This window comes from Triticum dicoccoides, chromosome 2A, assembly GCF_002162155.2.
Source record: "Triticum dicoccoides isolate Atlit2015 ecotype Zavitan chromosome 2A, WEW_v2.0, whole genome shotgun sequence".
In the NCBI taxonomy this organism is placed as follows: Eukaryota; Viridiplantae; Streptophyta; class Magnoliopsida; order Poales; family Poaceae; genus Triticum; species Triticum dicoccoides.
The window spans coordinates 230187645-230203562 of record NC_041382.1 but is presented as its reverse complement, the minus strand read 5'-3'; the positions used below and the strand labels follow the sequence as shown (position 1 = coordinate 230203562).

Below are 15918 nucleotides of genomic sequence, written 5' to 3'. Positions count from 1 at the left end.
GTACTATCCGTTGGTCAAATTATTACGTGCTGCTCCTCACAGTGAAGTGACAAGACCCTGCGCCGGAGATGACACCTGAGTATAGGCGCCGTGTTTTGCATACCATAGTCAGCCTCACCGTCTGCAGTGACTATCATCATGGCTGTAGAGCTAGCCTGCTTACAACTAGCCCTGTTCGACATAATTTCCCGTGCATAGATGCCCGTGCATTGCACGGAACAACAAGATTGGGGGTGGACGGCTCCAGCAGCGGCCATCGCGCCAGATTTTTCCACGGCCTTCTACTCCTAGATGTGGTGGGGAGGAGATGAGGCTGATTGTGAGAGACAAGGAGTTGTTTGTAAATAGGGAACAAGTGCGGGCATCTTTTTGCAAAAATGGAGAAGCTTGGTTTGTATGCGTCAGATCTAGATCCGACGGCTATTGGTGAAAGATGGGAGGCACAACATCATCACCAACTCAGGACCTGTTTGATTCGCAGGATTTTGAAAACACAGGAATAGGACACGGCAATATTACAAGTTTCAAACTGATATTACAAATGTTAGGAGTAATGTTGCACCTATGAACAGGGAATTACTAGGAAGTTTACGTAAGAACTTTTGTTACTTTAGGTGGATGCAGCATTATCATACAAACTAAAATCCACCGCCCTGACAAGTCACTAATGGGAAAATAAGTTTTCGAGTCTCTGGCCACTTGATGTTTCAAAAACAAATTCAGCTTCTACGGAGAAATGAGCTCCACCGTGTACCCGCACGGGTATGGCTGGGCATGAAACATGAGTACGTGCATGGTGCACCTATTCTCTTCTTGTATACGTACACCACCTACGTGGGGTTGTGTGATAGATATACAAACCTAGAGAGATGTAGTGTGTGGGTTCTTGAGAGTTTTTTTTGTGGGGGGGGGGGGTCAATCAAAAAATTTAACATATGCAATGTGTGTGAAATAGAGTCCTGGATATAACATATATATAGAGGGGGCGATCCACGAGAAGAGAGTGGAGGTATCATCGGCTTGAGGTGTCCATAGAATCGAAGAGAGGGATGATGTGTGTGTGTGTGTGCGCGCGCGATCGATAAAGAGTGCCATCGAATTTGTGTGTGCCCACATCAAAGATATAGAGTGGCTGGCCTACTGGAACATGAGATGGGACATGCGTAGTTTGTCTCTGTGGCATGGATACTTACCTGCAGCGCTCGACTATCAGTGTGTGGTGGGCGAAGAGGGAGGCCCAATTAACTATAGAGGTACAATGGCTGGTATATGTGTGGAGGAGGAGAGAGGCCGACCTCATGTATTAAAGAGATCGATCTGCCTCATGTATTAAGGGAGATCGATCGACATCCATGCATATGTGCAAAAGATGAGTAAGGTTGGGAGAGAGACAGAGCTAGAGTGTTGGAGGGGGTGGTAGTGGAGTTGCTTCTAACAAATTGTGGGATAGTCTTGCTAGACAAATGGAGGGCACGCCCGCAATATCAATAAGAGAGGAGATGGCTGCTTGTTGTCTGTGCACGTGCGTGTGAGAGACGTGTTAGGAGGCATGCACAAATGATGAGGGGGGCGATGTGGCTGTGGTAAGCAGACGTAACTACATAGGAAGATCAATCGCCCTCTGTAAGAGAAAGGAGAGACATAACTTGTGAGGTACGTCGATCGATGGGGGTAGTTAAAGTCGATCTAGGTATATGTTGGGAGATCGATCGGTATACATGCATGTGTGTGTTAGAAGCAAATGAGGCACGAGGAGAAGGATAGAGAGAGAGGGATGCATGTATGAGGTGGTACGAGAGACATACTATATCGAGGGGGAGGAGTGTGCGAGTACGAGAACGATGAAAAGAGTGGTGGGAGTGAGGCATGGACGGTGACAAGAGAAGAGGGGAAGCTTGTGTTTGTGCTAGGCACACCTGGCTAGAGAGGCATATCGATCGATGTGTGCCGTAAAGAAGGAGTTGGGGTGCCTACACACACCGTGGGTGAACGACCTAAAGTGAAAAGACGAATTTGCACGATGGAGCTAGAGAATGCTGAGGGAGGGCGAGAGGGATGCAGGCGTGTGCATGCACAAGAGAAAGTTAGCGCTAGCTACAAAGATAAGAGGGTTGTGTGGGTGTAAAAGACGAATAGAGATCATATATACTTCATTATAAAAAGCGAATTCGGATATTTGAAGAATTTATCATAGTGTTTCAAACCGACGGATGTGTGAATATATATAACGGTGATACACATGGTGTGGTTATAAACATGGTATACTACATTTAATATATTTTATCTCTACTCTTATAAAAACGGAGTTGTTGATGATGGTGTGCCTACCATCCTGCATTATAAGCCGTCTGATTTATATCTGGCGGATAGCAAGGAAACTATGATGGTTGAAGTTGGCAACAATCATGATTGTAGATTCTTATTGAAATAGAGAAACGAATTCAAATTTAGTTCGAATTGCAGCGGTAGTATAGACATTTGGAATGCACTAAAATGTTGGTATGAGTAGGTTACATGCATTATACAGCAAGCGGAAAAATTTAATCGGACATAACATGGATTCATACTCCCTCCTTCCATCTATATAGGGCGTAATGAGATTTTTAAGACAGCCTTTGACTATTGACAAGATTAATAGTACATGACATGCACAATGTGAAAATTATATCATTGAAAGAACCTTTCACAGCCGAATTTGCTTTATGTAAGTTGCATGTCATATATCATTGCTCTAATATTTGGTCAAAGTTAGCATCGAAAAACGCATTAGGCCCTATATAGATGGAAGGAGGGAGTAGCTTTGAATAGCATTTGTATAGTAAAACGGGGCAAGACTCTCTCTTTGTGTGGTGTGAATAGTTTTATTTTTTTCATTTTCTTTTTGGTTGAGGGAAGTGTGAATTGATTTGGTACGTACAAGTACAATATTATGACACGTTAGGCTTGTCCCTAAAATTCAACCCGCGTCTTGTTATATCCCAAAAATTCAAATATCGTGCTCCCAAAACTGGCGCCTTCACAACCCGCGCCATGCTATCCCGAAATTACAACGCGCGTGAAAACTCCCTCCAGCTACCAAATCCCGACACGCAAAATCCCCCTTCTATCCCTGAGCCGAAAGGGCCGCTAGTTCAAATCGGTGGGGGGTACTTTTGTAACACACCCTACATTTTGGACAATCACGTTCCTAAGTCATGCTTCACCCCCTCCCATCGCCCCCTTTTCGCCATTCGAAATCCCAGGCCGCCATAACCTCTCCGCTCCAGCTGCGAAACCCCACCCTCCTCCATCCGCCATGTCACCGCTGCCCAACCGAAGCCTCTTCCCTGACAACGTCGTCCACCGCAACAGCTCGATGTCCCTCGTCAACCTCCCCGGATGAGGATCCATCGTCCATCTCGCCGTCCCGCCGGTTCAGCCACCCCGTCCTCCACCTCCAAGGAGCTGCTCTGACGATCGCCTCGTCTATCGTGGCTACTCCATCCCCATGGCGCCACCTTAACCTGCTCCACCGAAACCGCAACATCCTCACCGACTCCTCGGACGAAGCCGAGGCCTACTCGGCGCCACCAAAGAGGTTGTACACTCATCGCATTGCACCTTCTCCTTAACTCGTCCTCCCGGCGCCGATGGTGCTCCATCCCGCGCCCCCATGGAGCGGCTACCTTGAAGCCGGCTTCGTGGGCGACATCTCCACGGCGGCTCTCCCCTAGTGTGAGGCCCCTTCGGCAGCGGCGTCCATACCAGCCAGATCTGCTGCTGCTGCTGCTCCGGCTCTCGCTCGATCGCTCGATTGCCCAGTTGCTGCTGCTTCTCTCCCCTCGCTCGTGCTGCTGCTCTGCTCTGATTAAGCCACACTTCAGTCGACTGAATCGACTTTTGGGTCAGTCGATTTTTAGGGGTTGGGGGGGCTCGTCGGAGTTAAGGAAGAACCACCCGCAGCGGGGACGAGGGCTCGCCAGAGAGGTACCCCACTATCTATCTTAGGGTTCAGGGTGGGGGTGGGGGCCTAGAGGGCTGGCCGGGGCGGCGGTGGCGAGTTATTTCAGGGCGGCGAGGCGGCGCTGGGGCCGGCGGTTCGGCCGGTGGTGGCTGGCTGCTCAGGGGGGTGCAGGTTGAAGATGAACTGCAGGCCCTCCCTAAACTAGATGTCAAGTGCCTCTCTTCTACCATTGCGTTCAGTTTCGACAGTAGCATTCAGATTCCACAGTAAATTTCAGTTTCGATAGTTAAGTTCAGAGTCAACAGTTTTTACCTCATCTGTTGTAGTTAGGTGGTTTTTGGTGATGTTAATTTTACATCCATTTTACATCATCTATTGGATATGCTATTAGAATCCCACTTGAGATTGACGATGTCTGTCTTGTGCTGCTTCAGCCTTGACGTCTTACGGCTCACCGGAGCTGCTCCAACGACAGAACGATCCATCACAACAGAGCAGTGCCCTGGACACCGTCTATAGATTCCCCAGATCTTCCTCCACACCTCCGACAGCCACCTCTGCCTCAACTGCTTCAGCGACCAACCCAATGATGCTGAGGTCGACACGGCTACGGCAAAGAGGTTGTACACTTGTTGCATCACTTATTACTATACATTCACGTCGATCCATTAGGGCTATTTTGGTTCAACGGAAAAACATTGATCCACTTGTTGTTACCATCACTCTAAATTTCTGCATGCTCTCCTTACATAATCTCACCATATTTTTTCATATGCATGTCAGTTATTGTACACAGTCATGCTGAACATGTGGAGAAAAAGAGAAGAGTTTTGCGCGGCAATACAATGTCATGCAGACATCACTCCATGGTGGGTTCAATGGCAAACCCTCCCCACCCCTCTCCAGATTGTAATCCAGAGGAAGATATCTGTTCTGAGGCGGATTCAGACGCCGCTAACCACTCCTATTTACCCCCCAAGGTGTTTGCTCTACCTTGGCATGATGAAGTTAGTCATATCATGCATATGTTGCCTTGCAGTGCCTACTTTTGACATCATATATGTCATCTTCTTAGTTTAGACATGTTCTGTAGTGCCACCTATTTAGTTTCTATATCATATATGGGAATTATGCAGTCTCATGTCTTTTAGCCAGCCATAATATATGTGAAATGTGCAATGCCATCCTGTTTAACCAGACATCATATATTTGAATGATATCTTGCCCATCCTTTTCTTCATTACATTTCCATTTGTCGACAATGTTTGTACATTAAACTACTCTTTCTGTGAATCAGCCATTTGGGTGGGAGATGGAAAAACCTAGAGTGAAAACAAGGCCTTCAGAGCAGACAGTGCTACCTGTCGAAGCAGATCTCTTGTTGGGTCCCGATAGCTCCTCAGAGATGGATTCAGAGACAGATGACCAGTCCTATTCCCCCACTGAGGTGTATGCTCTAACTTGGCATGGTTATACTGCTCATATCATGCATACGGTGTCTTGCATTGCATAGTTTAGACATCATATACACAATATTCAACACCATGTTCTTAGTTCAGACATCATATCGAATGCCCTCTGTTTAGCATATAAATCACATATGTGAATTAAATGATGCGATCCTGATTACTTAGATAACATGTAGGTGAATTATGTCATGCGATCCTGTTTAGTTATTCATCATATCTTTGAATTATGTTATGCTATGCTATCCACTTTAGATAGACATCATATATGTGAAATTATGTCATGCTATCCGTTTTATTTAAACAATATACATGTCAACTATTTCATGCCCTCTTTTTTCCACACTATCTATTGCATCTGTCTCTCATACAATGTCTGTACATTCAACTATGTTTCCTGTTTATCAGCCATTTGAATTGGAGTGGGTGATGCCAGTATCTAGCGCACTAAAAACACGGTCTTCAAATTAAACAGTGCTACCTCTTGGTGGAGATAGCACCCCGGTTGTACATGCACAAGAACCAGCCCTACCACACATAACCCAAACTCTCGCAGATTATACCCCTACTACGATGGACAGAGAACCAGCTTCACCCAATCTAACCCCAACCCCAGCCGATAGTAACCCAGTTCCTGTTGATACAACACCATCTCCACCACAGAGCTCCCAAACAAGAGCAGTTAGTAAGGCAGCTCCAGTGCCCAAAGGGCCAGTACTATCACGGCGAACCCCAACTCCACCAGTTAGTACGCCTATTCCTGTGGAGGAAGCACAACCAGCTAGTCGTAGTTTAGCATCTATCGCATTTGATGTTGTTAAATCGAATGTGCGTATCTTCCCATCTTGGAAATATTATACTGAAGATGAAGGAAAATGCCAGTTGCAGGTGTTTGTCCAGGAGTTATGTGTAAGTAATGTTATTCATGGCAATTACTTTGCTTCGTCCCATACATCCTACCTCCATGATGGTTATAATACAGCAAATTTTCCCATTTTTCTCTATAGAGAAGGACCGATTTGGAAACTCAAGATGAGGTAACATGTGCTAATACCTCTGCTATCTTCAAGAATGCTTGGTGGCAGTATCGGAATTACCTGAAGAAAACATACTTCACCGACAAAGAAACTCATCAAATTCCCTTACGTTCTCCTGAGACACATTTACTGGACGATGACTAGGAACGCCTTGTTCTTTATTGGTCCCGAACCAAGAATGTGGTAAGGTCTATGAGTTCATTTTCTATTTTTAAGTATTATATTCTTGCGTCTTACTGTACTCTGGTCATGTAGAACAAGTGCCTAAACCTGAAGAACAACTGTTCTAATTTAAGATTCCATTGCTACCATAGGACATAGATATATGTTTGTTTGATGCTTTTATATGTACTATTACTTGGCAATAGAAGACTTGGTAGTTTAATCCTGTCCACCTTACTAATAACTGGTTCATCTAAATGAGTTTCATATACTAGTACATGTTAAACTTGTTATGTGTCTACTTATTTCTTCTTTTAGAATGCTGACAAAATATTGGGGAAGAGTGCCTTATTAAGAAACGGTAAAGGAAGTAATGCAGATAAGGTTCGGGATAGTGACACATCCTGTCTTGGTTTAGTGTTGGAGTTACTGGCCACTACCGCTTGCACAAGCTATTCAAACTCACTGTCTGAATCAGTTCGGTTTCTTGACTCTCAACTACAAGCTGAAAGACATCGATCAGCTGTGCTGTGACAAGAAGCGGAAGGACTGCGGAAGTCCCTGGAGCATTCAGATGCATACTTTCTGGTGCAACAGCAAGCATTGGAGGATTTTAGCGCCAAACAGGACAAAGCTAATCAGCTTGCTAAGCTTATTGCCAGCATGGTGGATACCCATGATGACGTTTCTTGAGCTCTTCTGAAGTTGTTTCAGTTATGCTCTTGTTTTGCTGTCACGTTTATTTAGACTGGTAGCCAGATTTGACGGCCAATGTATATGATATGCTGCTTTGTTCCCTATATTTGCACTGGTGGCGAACTTTGATGCCCAGTGGATGTAATATGTGTAATAGCCGTGATAGCCTAGTGTTAGTTGCTTGCTTATTTATTCTTGTTGTCTTGTTTATTTGTTTGCTTGTAGTCATTGCAGTTCTTTTTCCGCGGTTAACTAGTGGCTGCAATAACCTATTTTTTAAAACTAGGCCACAATAACCATGGGCTAATATTTACTGTAGTGACACTGGGCCTCCTACGGGCCGTAGAAATAGTGGGCCTTCTACAGGCCGTAGAAACAGTAGGCCTTCTACGGGCCATAGAAACAATGGGCCTTCTACGAGCCATATCATTGGGCCTTATACGGGCTGTATGATCGATTGGCCAAACATGGGCCAATAACAGGCCGCATTATGGCCGTAAACGGGCTAGAGTTGGAATCGTCCGTTCATGGGCCGACCGTAACGGGCCATCGTTAATAGGCCGTATTTGATGACGCTATGAAAACGGCCCAACGTATTAACGGACCACAAACGGGCCGACTATAACCACGGGCTGAATTTGGCCCACAAGCAGAAAATGACAGTAACGGTCTGTAAGTAAACGAATGTTGGAAATGAGCCCAAGAATAAATGGGCTCTGAGAAGGCCGAAAGATAACATGGGCTAGAAACGGCCCAACGGAATAATGGGCCGTTAATGGGTATAAAGTGATACACTGTTCATTACGGGCCAGTTTCACCACGGGCCATTAATGGGTGTAAAGTGATACACTATTCATTATGGGCCAGTTTCACCATGGGTCGTTAATAGGCCAAGAGTTACATAGGGCCTCATATGGGCCGAAAGACATCATGGGCCATACATGGGACAGAAGTGAAAACGGGACGGAATCATATTGGATGGCCCAAATGACGCTACTGGGCCAAATTCGGATAGGGCGTAATGGGCCTTGGGTTAGCGGGCTGTAAATGGGCTATATGCGAATAGGCTGTTAATAGGCTTTACATGGGCCGGCCTGCCACCTTTTCACCAAGTCAAACGGGCCGGCCTTTCACAGGAATGGGCCTCTGTTGGACCGTGCCACATGTCGACGTATCATAGGCGCCTATCTGACCCACTGATGAGCTGACACGTGTTTCGTCCGGCCAATAAGAACTTTACACGTGGAAATTTCACATTGGTCGGGGCTGTTAACGGTTTATCGGATCCAAAACCCGACCCGATGCCACGTGTCGGTCACCCTTGACAAAAGCACTTCTGTGACGCGCGATTTATCGTCATGGAAGTGGACACTTCCGTGATGATAATTTTGGTAATGTCATGGAACACTTCTACGGCAGCACAGGTATGACTATCTTGATTCTGTCATAAATTTGTCATGGATGTACATGCATGACAAAAAAGCGACCTACTGTGACAAACACGTATCATCACGGAAGTGTATTTTTTGTAGTGACAATTGGGACATATACGCCTGGCACCCCACAGACATGCCAGGAATCCCACGCAGGCTGGCCGAGCACAGCCTCAATATCCTAAAGGGATTCAAGTCGGTCAAGCAGGCTCTTCGGCATTTCTCTGAACCTAAGAGACAAGCTATGGGAGAGGAACTAGCCAAGTTATTGGAGGCCAGATTCATTAGAGAAATAACACACTCGGACTGGCTAGCAAACCTGGTGATGGTACCAAAGGACAAATCCTGGCACTTATGTATCGACTTCAAGGACCTCAACAAGGCTTGCCCAAAGGATCCCTTCCCCCTCCCCCGCATTGATCAAATTATCGATGCTACCGCATGACACGAGTCATTCTGTTTCCTCGACGCATACTCCGGCTACCACCAAATAAAGATGGCGGAGTCCGACCAAGCCACAACGGCATTTATCACACCATACGGCCCCTTCTGTTTCAACACAATGCTTTTTGGGCTAAAAAACGCCAGCGCAACTACAGTGCATGATTCAGAGATGTCTGGAAAAACAGTAGAGGCATACGTAGATGATGTGGTCGTTAAAACCAAACACGTCGACTCTCTAATAGACAACTTGCGGCTCACATTCAACAACCTCCGAACAAACGACATCAAGCTCAATCCGGAAAAATGCGTTTTCGGCGTACCAACCGGAAAGCTCCTGGGCTTCATTGTCTCCAGTAGAGGAATTGAAGCTAATCCGGGCAAAATCCGAGCTCTGTCACAGTTGGCTATCCCAACGGACCTCAAACAAATCCAGAAATTAACTGGATGTGTGGCGGCTCTAAGCCGCTTTATCTCCCGCTTAAGAGAAAAGGCATCACCCCTTTATCGCCTCCTTCGGCGCACTGAACACTTCCAGTGGACGGACGCTGCCACAGCTGGATTGGAAGAAATAAAAGCCATACTGGCAACCAACCCAATCCTGGCTGCGCCAAACATCGGCGAACAAATGCTGTTGTACATTGCTGCAACTCATCAGGTTGTAAGCGCAGTGCTCGTCGTCAAACGAGAAGCGGACGGACATAAATTCCCTCTTCAAAAGCCGGTATATTATGTATCCACTATCCTTACTCCATGCAAATCACGGTACCTACATTATCAAAAGATAGTCTATGCGGTATTCATGGCATCCCGGAAGCTGTGACACTACTTTCAAGAGTGTTCGATTACAGTAGCCTCGGAAGTGCCACTTAATGATATTATAAACAACTGCAACGCCATGGGCCGGATTGCCAAATGGGCCATTGAGCTCCTCCCATTTGACATAACATACAAACCTCGGCGAGCCATTAAATCGCAAGTATTGGCCGACTTTGTCGCCGAATGGACGGAAGCCGAACTCCCTAAAGAGTACGGCGCATACTCCAATTGGATCATGCACTTCGATGGCTCCAAAATGCTGGCTGGACTGGCGGCTGGCGTCGTCCTGACGTCCCCAACCGGAGATACAGTGCAATACGTACTGCAGATACTGTATACAGACTCTAACAATGCAGCCAAATACGAAGCCCTGTTATATGGTCTTCAGATGGCAGTTTCCATGGGCATTCAACGCCTGGAGGTGCATGGGGATTCGAACCTTGCAATATCCCAAATAAATGGAGACTTCAATGCCAAGGATCCGAAGATGGTTGCCTATCATAACGCCATCCGAAAGATGTCAGCTCGGTTTGAGGGGCTCGAATTTCACCATGTGGCTCGGGAAAACAATCAGGCGGCGGATATCCTCGCCCGCATCGGCGCAAAACGCGATGCGGTCCCCCCCAACATCTTTTTGGAGAGGTTGTTTAAGCCATCCGTGGTATGGGAAGGGGACACCGGTAACAATAGTCCAGACCCGGCCCAAAATGCCTGATACCGAACACTCTGACATAATCGAAGGCTCTGCCACCGAAATAACACCTTCAGCCCACGTCATAATGGCCATCATTGCCCCGTGGACAGAACCATTCTTGGCCTACCTAACTAGGCAGGAACTTCCTGAGGACCAAAATGAGGCACGCTGCATAGTGCGGCGATCTAAAAAGTCTACAGGGTCCACGAGGGAGAGCTGTGTAAAAAAAAGCACTACCGGAGTCCTTCAAAGGTGCATCTCCAAAGAGGAAGGGCGGAAGATTTTGGCAGAAATTCACGCCGGACTCGGTGGCCACCATGCCGCAGCCCGGCCCTTGTAAGCAAGGCCTTCTATACAGGTTTTTATTGGCCGATGGCTTGGGCAGACGCACAGGACTTGGTCCAACGCTGTGTCGGTTGCCAGCTTTTTGCAAACCAAAGCCACATGCCACCCACCGCCCTCCAAACAATCCCCATTACTTGGCCCTTCGTGGTCTGGGGGCTTGACATGGTTCGACCCCTTAAAGGTGGAACCCATAATAAAAAATACTTACTGGTCATGGTGGATAAATTCACCAAATGGATAGAAGCCAAACCTGTTAAAATAGCCAAATCCGGACCGGTGATAGACTTCATATCCGGGGTTGTACACCGTTATGGTGTCCCCCACAGCATCATCACTGACAACGGCACGAACTTCACGGCCGACGAGGTAAAACTCTGGTGCAGCAACATGGGCATCAAGCTCGATTATGCTTTCGTCTATCACCCACAAACCAACGACCAAGTTGAGCGAGCAAATGGTCTTATCATGAGCGGCATTAAACCTAGATTAGTGCGGTCCTTAAAGGAGTCTAACACGCACTAGGTAGAGGAGCTCAACTCCGTACTCTGGGGGCTGTGGACCACGCCAAATCGTACTACCGGATATACACCCTTCTTTATGGTGTACGGTGCAGAGGCAGTTCTGCCCTGCGACATAAGTCATGACTCACCTCGAGGGCGCATGTACGAAGAAAGAGAAGCCGAGCTCGATTGTCAGGACAGTCTGGACACCCTGGAGGAGGAGCGCGACGTGGCAAAATCCCGTTCCGCATTCTATCAGCAACAGGCTCGCAGATACCAAAGCAGAGAAGTACGGGCCAAAACTTATAATGTTGGCGAGTTAGTTCTATGCCTGCTGGAGAAGAAAAAGACCAAGCTCGAGCCCAAATGGGAAGGTCCCTTCATTATTGACCAAGTTCTGACTGGTGGAGCGTATCGTCTGCGGGATGCATCGAATAATCGACTTGAGCCGAACCCATGGAACGCAGCCAGGCTCCGAAGATTCTACGCCTAGCGCCGTACTCTATGTCCGTCTCCTTCCTCTGTCCATTTTTTGCATATACATTATCTATCTTTTTTCTCTTTCTTTCTTTTATTCTTTCTCAAGGCCTTTAAGGGCCAACTTGTGCCTCGCTTGCACACTATAGACGCGCTAACCACGCTCATTATACCTGGGGGCTTCTTACACAGAAGCTTAATTATCTATCTGGGCTTCATGCCCCGCACATGTGTTATTCTTCCGCATGTTCCTTTTCTTCGCCATTATATGCATCGATATGACTTAAGTTTTGGCCAAGCTGGGTTGCCTGGCTCTTGTATTTATGCCCTACGTTCCCGTTAATTCGGCTAGGGCATAAGGGGAGCACCTCTGCGATTGTTACTACCGGGTCAGCCGGATGTGTACCTCAGACTAGGTGAAGCCGAAAGCTAGCGTTCTTAAGGGAATATTCGGTCGGCGAACAAAAGATGGTTTTTATTTATTTTCCATATATGCCCCCAGATGTTTTTGCCTGCGTCTCCGCTCGCAGTCCGGACATGCACTTTAGGGCATGCGTACCCAGGGAAAGGAACCCCTAACGGAACTATTCTCCCTGGAAGATGTTTCTTACTACCAATGTAATATAACATAACTAGTTGGTTACTTGTTTGTTCAAGCACTAATGACCCCTACGCCTGGTTTCCACGCATACCCCGGTTCTTATATAACTGAGCGGGTATTCGGACACACTCCAGACTATTGGGTCCCGAGGTTGAAGCAAAAAGGTCCGCCATGACAAATGATTTACAATCCGGCTAGAAGGCATTATACATGTCACTTTAATTACATAGTCATGTAGACTGACTAAATTCCTCTTCTATACCATCCAACAGGTGGTCTAGCCTACAATCCTGTTGGGAATACTTTGCGACTAATTCTACTTGCCCATAGACTAAGCTCACGGGGATCTCTTTCCCATCGGGCCCCACAGGTCCGACCTCGGCCATGTGGTTTGGGTCAGCCTTGGTATACTGCGTCTTCACCATGGCACAGGCTTCCCTGGCATCTTGACGGTAGGACGATATCTTCCATAACCGGAAGCGCTACCGTGCTCCCTTGAGCTTCTCCACAAGCTCTCCAATGCCTTCTGGCAGGGAGACTGATGGCCACAAGGCCTGGGCAATACCTTGCATCACCTGCTGAACTTGTTCGTGCAGTTGTGAGAGCTCGGATAGAAGATCACCCGCAGACCCAGGCATCTCCTCCGCGGGATGACCCGTCAGCATACTTGCAGACATAACTCTGTTAGCCGGCTTCTCCGCCGTCCCCTTTTTAAGGGTTCGTTTATGCACTTACTGAAAATGCCGCATCGAAGCCGGTTATTCTCCTTCTCGGAGTCCGCAAGCTCGGCTCGAACATCTTTCGGTTCCACGCTCAGCTTGGTATTGGCGTCTTGGAGATTGTTTTTCTCCCGCCTGACCTTAGTCAGCACACGTTCGCCAGCCTTTAGCTGTCGTACGGCATGCTGGTCCTCCGGATTCTCTCTGGATTCATCTGCAATATCTATTGTTAGATCTGCAGCCACACCGCATGCTATATGGTACCCATCATTCTTTGAAATAAATGTTACCATCTGGGGACTTTTTAGGTTCCTTCAATGCGGCAACGGCGGCCCGATGTTGGGTCTTGCATTCCTCTAGCTCCTGTGACAGTCGAGTATTCTTATCTGTAAGAACCTACACAATAGATGATCCTTAAATCAGTTCTGCTAACTGTTTCAAGTCTCAGGGGCTACTGATACATATAATCGTCAGGTTTGCTTACCCGTACATCCCTTACATACTAGTCTGTGGCTCTAGCTAGACCATTTTGAGCAGCACGGAGGTACGTGTCTCCAGAATTGAAGGCATCAAATGCCTCTGGTGAGAAGCAAGCGTCACGGAGTACGGCCCGGCGACGCCTATGATTCATGGCGCTCTCCACTTCTGAATTTGTAGCGGATAGTCTATCTGCACCCTCTCTAGGGGGAGTATCCGGCATCCGTCCCATGTCGGCTTCCGCCTCTATGTCTGGTCCTGGAGCCCGACTGGTGGAAGCATGATCGGCGGCCTCACCGGACATATTCCGGCGAGCGTTTTTTCTGCTAAAGAAACATGGACGTCATTACATGTTGAGAAAGACATCAACCACGGAGTGGGGTTTCTGTCATACCTCTGTGCTACGTCTTGAGCTTGCGTTGGTTTTCCCCGAAGAGGAAGGGATGACGCAGCAGAGTAGCATAAGTATTTCCCTAAGTTTTTCAGAACCAAGGTATCAATCTAGTAGGAGCCCACGCTCAAGTCCCTCGTACCTTCACAAAACGATAGCTACTCGCAACCAACGTGATTAGGGGTTGTCAGTCCCTTCACGGTCACTTACGAGAGTGAGATCTGATAGATATAATATTTTTGGTATTTTTGGTATAAAGATGCAAAGTAAAAAGTAAAAGCAAAGTAAAAAAGCAAAGCAAGATTAAAGTAATGGAGATTGATATGATGAGAATAGACCCGGAGGCCACAGGTTTCAGTAGTGGCTTTTCTCAAGAACATAAGTATTCTACAGTGGGTGAACAAATTACTATTGAGCAATTGACAGAATTGAGCATAGTTATGAGAATATCTAGGCATGATCATGTATATAGGCATCACGTCCGTGACAAGTAGATCGAAACGATTCTGCATCTACTACTATTACTCCACTCATCGACCGCTATCCAGCATGCATCTAGAGTATTAATTTAAAAACAGAGTAACGCCTTAAGCAAGATGACATGATGTAGAGAGATAAATTCATGCAATATGAAATAAACCCCATCTTGTTATCCTCGATGGCAACAATACAATACATGCCTTGCTGCCCCTTCTGTCACTGGGTAAGGACACCGCAAGATCGAACCCAAAGCTAAACACTTCTCCCATGGCAAGAACTACCAATCTAGATGGCCAAACCAAACGGATAATTCGAAGAGACTTGCAAAGATAACCAATCGTACATAAAAGAATTCAGAGAAGATTCAAATATTATTCATAGATAGACTTGATCATAAACCCACAATTCATCGATCTCAACAAACACACCGCAAAAACAAGATTACATCGAATAGATCTCCACAAGAGAGGGGGAGAACTTTGTATTGAGATTCAAAGAGAGAGAAGAAGCCATCTAGCTACTAACTATGGACCCGAAGGTCTAAGGTAAACTACTCACACTTCATCGGAGAGGCTATGATGATGTAGAAGCCCTCCGTGATGACGGCCCTCTTCCGGCGGAGCTCCGGAACAGGCCCCAAGATGGAATCTCGTGGATACAGAAAGTTGCGGTGGTGGAATTAGGTTTTTGGCTCCTGTTCTGATCGTTTGGGGGTACGTGTGTATATATAGGAGGAAGAAGTACGCCGGAGGAGCAACAAGGGGCCCACGAGGTAGGGGCGCGCCCTAGGGGGGCGCCCCCCACCCTCGTGACCGCCTCTTTTGTTCCTTGGAGCAGGGTCCAAGTCTCCTGGATCACGTTCGGTGAGAAAATCACGTTCCCGATGATTTTATTCCGTTTGGACTCCGTTTGATATTCCGTTTTTCCGAAACACCGAAATAGGCAAAAAAACAGCAATTCTGGGCTGGGCCTCTGGTTAATAGGTTAGTCCTAAAAATAATATAAAAGTGGAAAATAAAGCCCAATATAGTCCAAAACATTAGATAATATAGCATGGAGCAATCAAAAATTACAGATACTTTGGAGACGTATCAGGCATCCCCAAGCTTAATTCCTGCTCGTCCTCGAGTAGGTAAATGATAAAAAAGAGAATTTTTGATGCGGAGTGCTACTTGGCATAATTTCAATGCAAATCTTCTTAATTGTGGTATGAATATTCAAACTAGAAAGATTGAAG

General features: G+C 46.7%; 1 protein-coding gene across 1 annotated transcript in view; it reads left to right on the top strand.

Moving 5' to 3' along the window:
- LOC119352555 overlaps positions 1–9863 on the top strand; it is a gene marked incomplete at its 3' end in the record, with an annotated part of 42096 nt that extends 32233 nt beyond the window's left edge. Inside the window, exon 2 of the mRNA XM_037619146.1 lies at positions 9498–9863. Within this exon, the coding sequence (XP_037475043.1) occupies positions 9498–9863 (366 nt within the window). The remainder of the gene's footprint in view (positions 1–9497) is intronic.
- Positions 9864–15918: the final 6055 nt, after the last annotated feature.